The sequence below is a fragment of the Lagopus muta genome, chromosome 2, assembly GCF_023343835.1.
Source record: "Lagopus muta isolate bLagMut1 chromosome 2, bLagMut1 primary, whole genome shotgun sequence".
Classification (NCBI taxonomy): Eukaryota; Metazoa; Chordata; class Aves; order Galliformes; family Phasianidae; genus Lagopus; species Lagopus muta.
The window spans coordinates 55,070,098-55,086,249 of NC_064434.1; the positions used below are offsets into that span (position 1 = coordinate 55,070,098).

General features: G+C 38.0%; 1 protein-coding gene across 2 annotated transcripts in view; it reads left to right on the top strand.

Moving 5' to 3' along the window:
* LOC125689885 (uncharacterized) overlaps positions 1-16,152 on the top strand; it is a 59,382-nt gene that overhangs the window by 19,347 nt on the left and 23,883 nt on the right. For both annotated transcript variants that reach the window (XR_007375445.1, XM_048937613.1), the window contains exon 4: positions 11,522-11,582. Coding sequence is in view for 1 of the 2 variants with exons in the window: in XM_048937613.1 (XP_048793570.1) it covers positions 11,522-11,582 (61 nt within the window). In the remaining variant the exon portion in view is untranslated. The remainder of the gene's footprint in view (positions 1-11,521; positions 11,583-16,152) is intronic.

The window sequence follows — 16,152 nt, forward strand, 5'->3', positions numbered from 1 at the left end:
TAAATAATAAAGATAAGCTAATGATGGTATGCAATCAGATCTAACACTCTTCTTCAAGCTGGTTATTACTAGGTTTGAGTTCATGTTACAAAACATCCAGCATAGTTAATGCAAGTCAATGTGGTAAAACTAATTTCATATGAGCAACAACATGGTTTATAACTGGACAGTGGTAAAATCTTATACTTTGCAAATGATCACAAAGACAGAGTTGGATTCCTTCACTGTTTAGACATTTCTTTGGCTAATATCAATGCTTATGTAATGAAAAAGGAAATTGGAATGTGAATAGGTGAATTCATATCTCATTATTTAATTCTGTTAGTGAAGAGCTCAAAATATTTTGCAGATTCATCTGGGAATTGAAAGGAGATAATAACTCATAAAATGAACGGTTACTTCCTGCCAGATATTTGTTAATGTCTTTTTAAGAATACAGATCAACCAAGTTTTGAAAACTCACATAGCTTCCAAACGCTTCATACAGTAATATACATGAGTGTCAGATTTAACTACTTGTCTCCCCAGTAGTCGTGATATGATTTATTTTCTCCAAATGTTGTTTGGAATTTATGGAGTAAGTGGAGTTAAACTAGTGCCAATCTTTGGTTGACTGTTGCTGCCAGAAATGGTCAGCTCTGTTGGTAATGTTTTAGCAGCATGGAAAGACCTAAGTAATTGCAATGTGGCTAAATAGAGGCTACTCAGTTCTCAGGACTTTTATTTCAATTCTTCCCTAACAAGTAAGGTGATTCAAGGTATTTTTTTTAAATACAAAAACAAAAAGTCCTCCTCTGAAGTCCGTTATTGTATTCTTATGTGACTTGTAATAGATTGAGTTCCTGCTGCTATTTAATTCTGTGGATATTTGTTTTTCAGAATTTAACAGAATTTTCTATAGAAAGTTCTTTTCAAGAGTATTTCTCCTCAGACAAATGACATTTTGCTGTGATTGAAAGGCACATGCAAAGACATAAAATCAGTATAGCACACTGATTTTAATGTTCCGAGAGCACTTTTTTTTCTGAGGCACAGTAGACTAAGTGTGATCATATGTATGAGCAACAATCATGAAGACTGAAATTAAAGCAACCCATGGAACAACACAGAATTAACAGACTCAGTAAAGGAATTCCCAGATGATAATTCTCAGCCTGCAACTTACAAGATTGCATGGTTCAATAGTTTCTGCTCTTCTTTATCTGAGAAGGAGTGTTAAAGGACATTTTCTGTAATATCTTCCATTTTGTTTGAGACAATGTCTGTTTCTTTATCTCCCTTTATCTAAATATTTCCTGCATTTGCATTAACATTATTTATCATTATTACCTCAGTTGTATCCAGTGAATGTGCGAGTGGTGATAGGCACAAACTGAAATAAAGGAAATTACATTTAAACACAAGGGAAAATCTTTCTGTACAGTGAGAATGACCAAATCTTTGGAGATATTCGAACTTTGAGGAATCCACTCTAGATTCCTCTTCTTTGACTAGTGGGCTTGGGCAACGCAATGTCTAGAGGTCCCTTCCAATCTTAATTATTCTGTGCACTAATATTTGACTATGTTTAATCAGTGTCAGTTTGTGTTGTTAGTGATAGTGGTTTGGTTTTGTATTTATATTTGTGCTTTCAGATCTTTGTAGTGCTAATTGTAAGATTAATGGAAAATCTCTCCCTTGTATTGATATGGCAAGAAGGCAGAATCAAACTTAGAGTGTAACTAGGAATGCAATTAAAATGTAATCTGTACTAACATCAAAAAACCCTATCATACAAAAGGGACAGGAAGCACATAGTCTAGAGCAAGTGACATAGTTAGAATCTGGGTAAGGTGAGCAAGCGATTTTTCTTGAGCTAGATTTCCAGACTAACCAGTCCTTTTTCCAGTATTTGTACCTGAGGTCAGCATTCCTCATTTTTCAAGAATGCACTGTTTTGAGTAGGCTAGAAGACCACATTCAAGTCTTGATGACCTGCAATTTGGAATGAGCTGCAGTGCTGGATCACATGCTCTTCTCACCACTGCTCTTGGCCCTGTGCTCAAGGTGGTCGAAGTTTCCTGTGTTTCCTGTTCAGCAGCCAGATGGAAAGGACCATGTGCTTCCTGGTGCTAGAGGTGGCATAGCTGTCAGGGCAGCCAGTAAAAGCAAATGCACATAAATGTGACAGGATTTGCAACCTCTCAGAGCGGGGCTTGAAAGCAATTGCTGTTTTTATGTATAATTAATTGCACAACTAAGTCCTTTTCCACAACCCTAAAACAAAGAGAATTTAAGAGTTTAAGGGTTTAGAGAGTCTTGATTCTTGCTTCCGCTTTCTTCTCTAAATTAATCTTCTGATACATTTCTGGATTTTGATCAGTCAGGGTTGTATCACTCATGCATCACCTCAGAAAACAAGGCTTTTACTGATGTTTTTTTTCTATTAATTTAATGTTTATAAAAAGTGCCAGAAACACTGATAGACTTAAAACCTTCCTCTTTCTGCAGTGATTCTTCTCTAAACTGCATGTAGTTCCTTCAGACTTTGCTTGGAATCTGTTTCCTCAAGTCTGTCTTTTTCTGTGTTTTCCCATCAGTCTTGGACCCCATATCATTTAGCATGAATCATCGTAATATAAAATTAATCCACACTGTGCTTGCTTACAGAATATAAGACTTTTATTTCAGAATGTGTAGGAATGTGGAATGTCTCTGAGAATAGAAGCAACGGATCTGTTTAAACTAGCTTGGTGGTGCCATATTCAACTAGTACTAGGATGGACCTGAGGCAGCCACAGCCCCCTGTTCTGACAAATGACCCATTTTGGCAAAGCTGTCCCCCTTGCAGTCCATCCATCCTGAATTCCTCATAATGTTGGAGCAGAAAGCATTCACCAGGCTGACTTGAGGCAAGGGAAGATCACAGCCTGGTAGTGACAGCAAGATACTGCGTTTCAGGAACTCTCAGTTCTGCTCTTTGTCACCATTTCTTTGATCTCCCTGAGCAAGATAGGCATGAGGTGTTCTAATGTCATGGTGCCCACAGGCTTCACGAGCTCCTTTCTAGCTCAGCAGTCACTGTATTAAAAAAATATGTCACTGTACCGGTGGGACACTGACATCAGATTTTTTTTTTTTGGCACTCTTCAGGAAGGACGTCTGCTTCAGTACTTGGCATCTGCGTCAGTACTTGTTCATTCCTCTTATCTCCTAGTGGGCTTTTGATTATTTATTTGTTTTCAGAAACCTTATCTCTCCTTTTTGTTGTTAAAGAAAATTTTTCTCTATTATCTGTGGCTTCACTGTTGCTCTTCTGAACAGCACAGTCACAAAAGCATACAGAGTGCACAACCAATGGCAAGTTATCTTACGCCTAAATTTGGTAGTTTTTTTTTTTTTTTTAAGTTTTCCCAGAAGAGCTGAACTGTTGCTATGCATGATTTTTAAAATAGAAATGTGAGGGGTTTATTATTTTTAATCCTTCTTGTATCAAATATAAAAATCAAAGACAAAATCATTGTTCTCATTCTGTCAAAATGTAGATCATCTCAACACTCAAACAGCCATTAGTTTTCCATAACATCAATTTATTTTAATATAATGCTTCATTTTGCTGGAATGCAGACAAATAAATAATAGGAGACTTGAACTGAGTCTAAAAGCATTACTATAGGCAGTGCTCAATGTCACTGTTCTACATTTAATGCCTGACTTCAGATCTCTTGGGGTTTGAATAACTTTTGAATACTTGTTTCCAAAAACATAAAAAAAAATTATCATTTTAAATTCTACTGTATTAAAAAAAGAAAAAAAAAAATGAGAGAGAGAAATTGAGGCTGAGAAAGGAAGAATCTGATCTTTGAAGTAAAGTTACAGTATTTAGGAGTGCAGAATTTAATTATTTTTTTCTTTTTGGTGTATCTGTGAAAGTCGTGAATGTGGGATGTTAACATTTACTCATGGGGTTCTGAAGTGTTATTCCAGCTAAACCACAGTATCCAGATATAAGTGAGCTGCTTTTTGGAGTTCACAGGATGCTGATATTAGCTTCATTTCTTTAAGGCAGACAGGCTACGTTAGCACAACTGGTATCTTAAAAATATGGCGCTGATCACAGATTTAATATATTTTTTAAATTTTTATAATTTTGAAATACTTTCCATGTCATTTGGCCATCTGTGGGTATCAAGGGTACATTACTTTTTTGAGAAATGAAACAAAGACACTGAAAAAAAGATAGCAAAACAAACAGAAGCAGCCCACTTTAAAGGTTTTCTTAATTTCAAATGAACATTGCCTACTTCTGCAAAAATATTGAAATGTTGAAAAATCACTTGAGTTGAACAATCACTTGAGTATTGAAGCTGCCTGTGTCAGCTCTCCCCACAAAGCTCTGGATGGGCTCTGTGCTGGAGAATTCTAAGCAGAAACAAAGATTTCTTGTGGCTACAGTAGGCTGCACAAAACTTAGTTTTGTCCCAAGAGAATTTGCCAGAAATTTCAGGGGAGGAAAAAAAAAGAAAAGAGCATGCTATCAAAATTATTCTATTCTTAAATCATTTACAACCAGCTTAATTATCAGCTAAATTATTGTAACAATCAGGAGTCTGGGTATTTTGTATACCAAAATTGAGACCCTGATGATATCAGGTGGTAGAAGAGGTTGTGGTTTTGCCTTCCATCAATATTTGGGCAGACTAGGTCCAATCCTGATGCACAGAGTGACTTATGATCTCACCACACAGTCCCTCTGACCATTTCAAATAACCTGTCATCATATAACATTCTCCTGTCAGCAATGAAATTTCTTACATGTTAAACATCTGCTGTATTTTCAGATAGTTCTTTCGTGAGATATAATAAGGGAAAACAAAGAAAGCAGTCAATTTGCAAAGAGAAATGCAGACATTTACCAAGTAGCCATTTAGAAATAGTTTTCCTAGGTTCCATACCATCAGAAATGTTTACTTTGGATTTTGGAATAGTTGAGACAGATCTGCCCTTTGTAGGAATAAATGTAAGAGTGGCACATACAGTTGCAGCAACAGCTTCTAGTTCAGCTTTCTGTCTCTGATAAGGACCTTTATCAGCTGCTTCAAAAAACGTTACAGAATGAACCGCCCACAGAAATGTTCTTCTTGACCCATGTTAGCTAGATGTTTGTAAGTGCCTTGAAACCTAAGTCCCTCCATGAATTCCTGCGGGCTTTAAGAAATGCTTATTTTGGATGTACTTGCTACCCATGGACATCCAAAACTTTTTTGAGTCGTTCTGGACTCTTGACCTAAATGGTACTTTGTGGCACGACTCTCAGGCTGATTGCATGTTCTGGGTAATTATTTCATTCATATTCCCTTCACCACTCCACAATTTGGAATCAAAGTTTAGGGTAAGCAGCTACTATACATGCCAGCTCTATGTTGATTTCATATTCTTTTAAAGTAAAAGAGAATCACCAAGGTCAGCATTATGAAGAAAATTACCTAAGAAAGAAAAGATCTCATTCAATAGTCAATACAACTAAGAATTATTATTATTGTTATTTTAATGCAAGTGATCCTTGTAGAGCATTCTAACATTAAAAATGAAGACAACGAAGGAAAAATCTGGCCAAGTACAGAAAATGATGCATTTGGATTACGAATGTGATACGGAAGCAAAATATTGCATCTCTTTGCCGTGTGTTTTGAGCTAGCAGAAGAAGCAACTAATATTTAATGTTTGCTTTAGGTAATCTACAGGGAAAAAAATATCCCTGCTTAGCTTTGGTGCACAAATCTCCTCTATTCTGAAAGCTCTGAAACCTTCCTGAACAACTCCAGTGTTTTACATCCAAACTGAATCTCTTGAAGTCTTAGGAACTAAGTATTGTACTAAACTGTAAATGAAGTAAGAAGTGGTAGATACAGTATACACAGTGTAGGGCATAAATACAGTATAATCAACATAAAAACAAGAGTAAGACTTTTTTGTGCTTTTATATTGAAGATTTTCACAAATATTATTTATGGATTTTTTTGCTTAGCAAATGTGAAATATTTGGCATGCGAGAGCTTTGTTTACTACAGTGGTCTTCCATATCCACATTCCTGTCTCTTTTGGAGGTTGACTTTGCCTCAACATCTACAGAAAGCAACTGATATAGTTACTGCTGGGGAGGAGAGAGGCCACACAGGACATTTCTTCAGTGCCACACCAGCAGGTAGATTTTTCTTGTGATAAAATGCAGCTGAAACCTACCAGAGACTTTATGTGATAAAACAGTTGTTCTTTCTGGAGTTCTCTCCTGGCACTGCCTATCTTCTCTGATGTCTGACTGCCTGATAGATCTCCTGCACCTGCTCATCCACTGTTCCTACCTTCCCTTCACTCTTCTTTCCCTTATTTTTTGTCATACTCACTCCCCTTCTGTAACAACTCATTGAAAACACTTAATGAAGCTGGAGATGGCTGAATTAATTTGAATCTTGCAAGGAATTTAATGTAATCTCGTATTTTGTCCTATTCCTTTCTTTCTGATTTTTTTTTTAATTATTATTTTCAGTGTGTTTTATAAGAGCTTCAGTGTAAGAACTATGGCATTTTTATGTTTTTAAATTATCTAGGACTAACTTGATATGGTTCACATTTTCATTGGCCTTAAAAAACACAATATTGTTCAGACATTACATTTTACCACCATTTTCCCTGGATTCTGAAACATGAGATAGGACACACTGACTGTTTAAATATGCATAATCATAACACAGCATGTATCTGCCAGGGGCTGGACCTGAAGAATACATTAATCTCCTTACATTGTTGGTTACCTACTCATCTTGAATGCAATCCCATTAAAAATTGCATATCAAAATGGCGTCACATATTAAGTAACTTGTACTTTAGTATTTCTGATTCTTACTTTGTTTACCTGGGTGATGCAACCTTGCATTTATCTGAGGCCATGCAGACCTCCTTCTCAGGTAGCTGCTGTTCCAATATGCAGTCCTTGTCTGTATTTTTCACCAAGTCTTTGCATCACCTTTGATGCAAGAAGAGAGAACAAATGAGAGCACCAGGCATGGTCAGGCAGCTGAGGGTTCTGCCATACATTCCCCTGTAAGACTGGTTAATGGTCTTATATCTGGAAAAATGTGGAGGGAGAGGAAGTGGGAGGAATGTAAAAGAAGGAAGGAAGGCAGGGGCAAAGTGCTGGGATGGGTAAGTTGGGTCTATGTGGGAAGGAGGAAAGAGGGTGATGATGCTGCTACAACATTAGAAGGAAAGAGTGTCCCAGTAAGAAAAAAGGATGAAGTATACCAAGGATGTGATTCTTACAGGATGTGTTGAGGGTGATGAACAAATGTCTAAAGTGTTAGGCACAATCCTTAAAGTAGTGGAAACTGTAAAGGCACCCCAAAAAAAGATGCTACTTTTGCATGAGTTCATGTCCTTATTCATTTTTGTTACTTTTTGCTGGAATGCAGACAAATAAATAATAGGAGACCTGATAAAGGCTCTTTCAAAGAACAAGACTTGAAAAAAATATGATGAACATCTGAAACAGTCTCAGATAATTCAGCTTTAAAGCAATTAAGAATGAAGCTAATAGTGGACATCGCCCTCCAACCAAAATTTATTTATACATATAAAAGGCAAAACCTCTCAGTTAATATATACTAGGATAACATTTTTTTGCTGAGTATGAACTGATCTTTCCACTCTTTTCTTAGAACAGTCTGTTGTCTCTCTTTGATTAGCCAGATTGGGGTAAATGGTTCATATAATTTAAGAGCTAATAAATTGAACAAATCTTTGTTTGTTGTACTTTTCATACATTGCTGGAATATCATGTCAATAGCCAGATATTCATTACTCAGACAATATTTTTCATTTTGATTTTGCCAGCTCCATCTTAGTATTCCTCCATGTTTTTAGTGAAGAGAATAGCAGTCAAGCTGATGAATTTATTTAGCAGAGGTAGAAACGTGGTCTGGTCATTGCCCTGAAGTTCTGTCTTTTCAGTTGAACACCAGAAGTAACCTGGCTGGCCGGAATTTCAAAATTTTGCCAACTAACCTCTCTTCAGGTGAATGACAAGTGAAGATCTACATGGCTAAGCGTACGAGAACAAGTGGTTGGAGTTTTTGTTTGTTTGTTTGTTTCTACCATTTCTGTGATGCAATTGATAAATTTATACCAGAAGTTGTGCACCAGAACTAATGCAGACAGTACAAGGGCTGCTCCAAAATTTATGCCTCCTATTTTATTAGGTATGTGCACAGAGGCAGATGTTGGTGGCACTGCAGTAGAGGTTGAGCCTTCCCACCGATAGTCCACTACGTGTTGTTGCCATGCAACAGATGGCAGCAGAGGCAGTCTGACAGCATGGCATCTGACATGGGAGTGCATAAGCTAAGGAGCATCACTGAACTCCCACGTACAGAAACAGTGGCACCCACTGGCATTGAATTTTTACGTATTGAAACCTTGGCAACCTCTGACATTCACTGGCACTTACTGAACATATATGGAGACCAAAGTGTGGATATGAGTACCGTGAGGTGGTGGGTGATGCAATTCAGCAGCAGTGACAGCAACATTTGGTCACTTCCTCTAGTGCAGGTTTTTATGAGCCTGAATGTGGCATGCAGGCTCTTGTTCATTGCTGGTGAAAATGCAAGCTAATAGTGGTGACTGTGTAGAAAAATAGTGGTTTGCAGTTGAGAATGTGCTTTATCAAATAGTGTTACTTTGTTCTTATTATCTGTGGTAGTTTCCATGAAAGTGAATAGGAGGCATTACTTTTGAAGTGACCCTAGTATTTATGAATTGCAGCGAAAAGGAAGGAACAAGCAGGTTGAGATAATGATAGTAGATTATCTCCTAAACTAGATTTGTCAGAAAAAAAAAAAAAAGAAAAAAAAAGGAAAAAAAAAAAAAGGAAAAAAAAAAGAACAAAAAAAGAACCTCAATCCACAATGCCTTACTGATTCATCTTTCTTGTTTTCTTCCTCATCCTTAGTTGTCTGGGAGTTCCCATCTCTAGCTGTATATGGACTTTGATTCAGAAAAGCTTTGATGTTGCTGGTGTTTAAGTTACCTGTTTTGTATGTTGTCTATATATAACTCGAGACCATTTTGATGTTTCATTCTTTAGTTCATCTCTTCTCATGGCAAATTCATAAATCACAACCTAGAAATCTGAGGAGCCATTCCTTGTAGTTTCTAGACCTCATTCAGACATGCACACGAACTGTAGGTGAGATTCATTTAGGAACAAGTTAGGCTCATCCATTGACATAAAAGCCACAGGGCTTCCATTTATCTAGCTCCTAATTTTCTTGCTAGCCAGATAGGGAATGAGCTAAGAGGCAGAGATAGTAGAAAAATTATTTACTCAGAGCAACAAAAATTAGATTAGCTGTTAGTAGATATTGAGCTTGAACAACAGCAGATTTAATGAAAATGCTATGGAAACCTAAGTACATTGATATAGATGTTTGGGCAAGTAAGAAAGGAGTTTTAAAAGGATATGGAAGTGGTTAGGCTCTGGACAGGGCTATCTGTCAGAAAGTGCTTATGTGGAACAGGGAAGATTGTTGCAGTCATTCAGACAATGAATTGTTCTGCTAATTGGGTTTAACGGTAGATTTGTGTTCATACAACTTTTTTTTTTTTTTTTTTCTTTTTTCTGAAAAGGTGATGCAGGAAAAGACTGCTAGATCCCCAAGGTTGTTTTCTTCTGCTCAAAGCCTGGTTTACACCTCCCATTAGTGAGCTCTTTCTGAGCAATATTTCTTCCATAGAGGGACTTGTCACATAACCCTTGGGCAAGTTCTTCCCTAAGTGTGTCATGTATCCTGTGAATGACCTTCTGAATTCAGGACAGTTTCAGAACAAGTCTGAGCCCTCACAGGCAGTTGCCAGCGCTCACCCTCCAGAAACATGAGGAAATTCCTGGGGATGTGCTGTCTACCCACCTCCTTGGATATCAGGTTGCTCAAGGGTGCAGAGGTTCAGAGGGGCATTTAATGGGGACCAGCATTCTTGGGACACTAGGGAACAAGAAGAGAATATTAATATCAGGAAACCCGATACTGATTTGCAGATTATCAGCTGCTGTGTACCTATGCATGAACTCACGTGTTAGTATCTGTGATGCTAATCCTGAAAGCTACAGATATCTGACCTAATTTCCTGAGACCAGCCTTCATTACTACTGTCTAACTAAATCTCTGGAGAATGCTATAACCTTCAGTAAAAATAAGCCACAAGGATGGAAAGGGGAATGGAAAAGGGAGAGTTGCTTCTAACGAAAGATGAAGTAGATGATGAAGAGACCTTCTCCACTGAGCAGGCAGGATACAGCTGAGACAGGTCCTGATCTACCTAAGGGAACAAATGCAAATACACTGTATAGGCTATTATATTGGAACAGGAGAATCAGCATCTATGTGCTGGATTGCTGCACAAGAGGCTGAGAATAACTTTAGGAGGAAGAAGGTGGCAGACTTATCTGGTGAATAAAATACTATTATTTGGTAATTGTGTTTTAAAATGATACACTGATTTATTAGGAAAACAAATATTGAAATGAAGAGTAAGATTTATTAACAATATCATGGTTGCTCTACAATTGTCTGAGACGAAAATGAGAGTCAGATTAGATAGCTAATACTTGTTATTGCTGATGCGTTCTGCTTTGACCAATTTACTTTGAAATTACTGACACCTGTCCACCTAGGTTTTTAAATGAGCAGAACTCAAGAGGTAAAATTTACAGTCTATTACTAGAATCAAAACTTTTGTTTTGATTTGTTAGTTTGTTAACTATTAGCACTGCAGTAACCATGATTGTACAGGGATATGTGATAGGCTAAATTCACAAGGAAAGATCCACAATTTCCTTGAGTATCTGGGAAAAAGAGGCAAGCTTTGTGGTTCACATGCTTTTCCCAGTCTGTTCTCCAATTGTCAAGCTGGGCAAGGGTAGGTCAAGCAGTCAGCTCACACTGATGCCTGAAATTGCTAAGCAGAATTCGAGAGCCTGGTTGCTAGCAGCGCTGGCTCCCTCCACCTGCTGTTCGCTCTGTCTCCTGCAATGACAAGATAAGCCACCTCTGAAGTGTATATGCACATGAACTGGGGGCAAATTTGAACAGAGGCCAGTGCTTGTCTTTCACTGCTGCACACTTTCAAATCCATGAAAGAAGATCAGTAGGAAAGATGATGGTATTTATTTTGTGGTATTAGTGCAGCAGCTGCTAGATAGTATGCAGCATCATTTGAAAGGTTCTCGGTGAAATTTCCTATTCACTATAGGCATTGACTGCTTGGATAAACCTTGTATAAAGTTGGTGTACGCAGTATGATCATGTGCAAAAATACTTGCCTTCTCAAAATTACCATTAGTTTGATTACAGCTATAAAATATGTTTAAAATAGTTTCTTAAAGATTTCAGGACTCATATATTGGCCAGGCTGTGTGGCTTGAAATTAAACCAAGTGAATAGTAGATTTTGAATAACTTGCACATTACTTCTTTTCCTTCTTACAGGATTATCAAAGCATATCCCACTTTCCTCAGTTGTTTTTGAGAAGCATTCAAACTTTCTGTGGTAAGTTTCAACTCTAAAATCTGTGCATGCACTTGGTATGCACTTCAGCATGTTTTTTATTGTTAATATTAGATGTCATGGATTCATTCTCATTTTCAGTTAAGTTAGGTATAAAAATGATATATTGCAAAAATTGTCAACACTGGCATGTTGAATATCAATGTTTTGTTACCAACTAATATTTATACTACTTCACCCTGACTTTGATATCCATGGATCATATAAACATGAACAAATTTTGTCTTGTGTTTTTGTGAATGGTTGCAGAGAGAAAACCAGTGAGCTGCGGTGGTCTTTTTCTTAGTGTTCAGTCTTTTATGCTGAATTGCTTGATGTGATTTTTGTCCATCGGTTTTGCAAAAAAACCCCCAAATACATACAATGTGTGTTCTGCGTGATAATGTATACTTGACACCTGAAATTTAGATGACATACTCATTCTGTCCTGCCTTCTTTCTTCCAGCAACCTACTATGGTGGTGACTATTCAGAAAGAATGTGCCTTAACTTTAAGTTAGGAGATTTTCTCAATCAATATCTTTTGCAAGCTTTTGAATGACAGTCAGTTATCCAATAAGATATTTCATCCAAGTCCTTTGGAGTATCTGTTCTCAGGTCTCGTGTAGCTGCAAGCCTGTAAGATTGTGTATGGTTTATTTCTTATGCATTTTCCCTAGAGTGTAATCAACTGAAGGAGAGGGGTAGTTGCTGAGGGTTATTACTGCAGAGCTGAGTAACCTGTACACAGATGGTACATACGAAGCACAGATTTCAAGATTCTCATATGGCTGAATTGGTCAGCATTTGCTTTTGGCTGTTTTTTCACCCATTTACTATAATACACTTAGCAATTATAGCCCAATTCAGAAGGGAGCACAAGTACACAAACTGTACATTGTACAAATTGAGGTGAAATAAGGTAAAATAATGTCACCTCTACTTTTAGTTGTTGTCCATATTTGGTACCCATCCAGTGTTCTTTTGGCAAGGTGCTTTTCAGAATTGAAGACCTGAAACGATGTGTTTGTTTCCTAAGTGTATTTTATAAGTTCAGTTTATGAATCTGCTTTAGGAACAGATTAATTTAAGAGCTGCAGTAGGCTCCCTCCTTTGCCTAGTATGGACATAATATTACTTTCTGAGCTCTCAGGCTAGGCACAGGCAATGTATGAGGGTAGGAGCCTTGGGAGCTGCTGGAGGTCAAACTGTTGTCAGCTCAGAAATGCTAACCAAGGTTACAGTCTCTTCATCTTCCCAGTAAATCTGAGAGGACTTGGGGAAGGCTAGCTGACTTTAAAGGTACCTTTTAATGCTGTTCAGTTCCGAAGCTGGCTTTAGGCAGGAGCCACTGCTGTGGATTTTAAAGTTTCTCTTGTCAGTATTACAGCATCTGAGCATCTGAACATGTTCTAACAAGTAAACTATGGATAAGGAATGTTGTAAGATAGCATACCTGGCTGAGAGAAAAAAGGGATTAGGGATGTCAGGTCAGAAAAACGGCCTTCACAAGAGACGTACAAATATAACTATTGAACAAAATTTGATAGGTTTTGTTCCTACCCCCTGAAAAGATTTGGGTTTTCCAAACCCCTTTTATTTGCCCAAAATTCCTGTAAAGACAATCAAATATAACCCAAATATCTGGAAGGGAGAGACAGTGGTAGATGTTGATAATTCATCAAACAGAATGTGTAAATCCCTTCTATTGCCTGAGAGGACCATTTAGACAATCATAAAAGCTTGCTGACTAACTTCTGCTTGTTCATTCTGGCAGATGTGTTTCTTCAGTTCCTACACAACCCAGAAGTGGAGGTAGCTCTCCTCTAGAGTGAAAAAAATAATCTTAAATACGCTTTTCAGGGAAATTACAAGAAAAGCCTGGATTAGGCAGACACCTTTCACTGGTATGCGTTGTAACTCTATCTACTGTGAATTCATGAGGTTAGATTTAGGCTTTGAAGGGAGGGTCTGCGTGCTTTTTTCAGAGGACACAATTTCCTTTGGTTGTGAACTGATACAAGAAGTGGAGCTTTGCCTTTGAAGCTCTGCTCAAAGCATGACAGCAACTCCTGGGGCCCAAAGCATTTGACCCTGAATTCAATAGATGCTCTCTCAGCAGGAGGGCTTGCTGTGCTGGGCTATTGCAATCTATCTGTGGGCCTTGTCATTAATTGCCACCCATACTAAAATGGAAAATATATTCTCACTCTCTGTTCTTAGAAACCCAAATACAAGAGGTATTGAATTTATGAAAGAGTTTTACCAATACACATTCCCTGGTTGATTTCGTCAGATTGGTCTACAGCTAGGCAGATCATCCTGTTCTTCCTCAAGGTCACCGTTTTAAATGAGGCAACAGCATCAAAAGCTCGTGGGTAACAAGAGCCAGAGCTAATTAGCAACAGTTGCATCAATTCCCATTAAAAGCAATAATTCTTAAGACTCATTATTTTTAATACAAAGCTTTAATTTTATTAACGTTGTGTTAGAACCCTCTCTGAGTGTGCTCCTGGCCCTTAGATGTGACCCTACTCAAGCCCTGCCCTTGGAGCCCTATTTTGTGTCACCCCAGGCCTTCACTCCTACTGCAGTTGTGCAGTAGGGCCAGTCTCCAGCATAGCTGCAGCCATGCCTCTGCCCACCACAGACTCTGCTGACCTGACCCCTGACCTGTGGGCTGACCTCAGACCCATCTTGTTGTGGTGGCCCTACCCAGGTATCGCAGGGCTGTGTTGCATTCATACTGCCCTCAGCAGACCTGACCCTGACATGTGGACTGACTCTCCAGATTGACCTTGGATCTGCCCAAACACCATGGCTGGGCTCATTGAGAAGCAAACCCAGATGAAGTTGCCCCAGGTCTGTGGGACTGGTATGGTCCCATAGCTACTGGCTATCCTATTGTCCTCAGCTCCCACTATTTCCCCCTGGGGAAATTTCCTGGGGAAACCAGATGGGGCTGAAACTCACTGCACCTTGGTGTTGCATTGAGGAACAGTTCTGAGTAACCTTGATTACCTTTATTTATTTATTTACTTAAACTGAATGAAAAGGGTTCCAAATTTGCAAGCAACAGACTAAAAGGATTTAGATTTAGTAGGATCAACTCAAACTGGATTTGTTTCAGTAGAAGGAAGACCCCTCATGAAATGCAAATTTTCTTTGATGGTTATATATTGTGTGAGGATAATAGTGGTGCTTCAGAGTGTTGGGACACCCAAACTAATGTGAATGACCAAATCAGTGTAGCTGTGATGAGGTGCCTTTATAGATTAATTTGCTGTGCTTAGCACTAGCTGAAACATCATAGTTGGTAAGTTGTGACATAAATAAGGCAAGAATTCATGATTCCAAGACACTGTTCATTTCTTACAGTTATTTTCTCACTTGCACAGACTCATTCATTTTGTGCTCTCTCACTTAGCAGTGGATACACTGGAGGTGCTTCATATAAATTATTAAGGGCACAACTTCTGTTTATTCCCACAGGACAACTCATATTCTATTACATTATGTTGATGGCAATACATTTCTATAGTCATATTCACCAGGATGCCCAATGAAATCTGACGTGCAACTGCTATACTTTTTGTACTTTGTGGCCTATATTAAAAGAGAAATATGATGGAGTTTATTGCATGGGCTGTAGGTGATGTGTTCAAATGATTTAGAGGCTTTTTCTATATGCTTGCTCTATCTTTTGTCACAATCTACACCTGTTATCTCATGATTTTCCTGTTCCTATTTTTATCTCATCTCTGCATAGGACTTTGTCTTCTCTCTGAAGATTGTAGGGTAGTAGGAAAGAGGTTAGCACTGAACTCTATAGTGTTCTTCATTAGCTGCTAAGAGCCATTACATTCTCAGCACAAACCTTGAGAGAATTGTTAGATATTTTTTTCTTCTGAAGACTAGAAGTGCTTTACTGAGAGTTTTATGGCTAGGAGATTTGACTGAATTACAATTTACAGTAAGATGAAAGATTTCTCGAACTTAAAACAATTTATTTTTTCTAAGGACAGTACACCACAACTTAGACTCCAAGAAGAAGATTAAAAACTGCTGAAGTGACTCAGAATTAACATAGTCTTTGAATCCTTATGGGAAGGGCAAGTATCAAAACCAGAATGCTCATCTAGCTGTGATCCATGGCTGTTCTCTTATTTACTGCAGAAGAGAGAATGAGAAGGTTGGCTGAACAAGTGAGAAGTGCTTTTGCTACAGCTATACAGTTAAATTTTAGGTTGCAGGATATCACGATCCAGGATTTCTGGCACTTTCTCCTATAGTCTTACAGCGTTGCTAAAACATTAACACCTCCTACCATGATCTGATTTCAGAGAGAAACCTTAGCTTAGCACTTCATTATATTCTTGTTGTTGTGATAAAATTTTTACTTTTCTTCTCACAAGAACTTCATACCACCAAAAAAATTACTCAATGTTTAGGTATTTATAGATAATATTAGAATCATAGAATCTTAGAATCACAAGGTTGGAAACAACCTATAAGATCATCTAGTCCAACTGTCTCCTAATCACCACTGCCACCACAAGCACTAAACCATATCA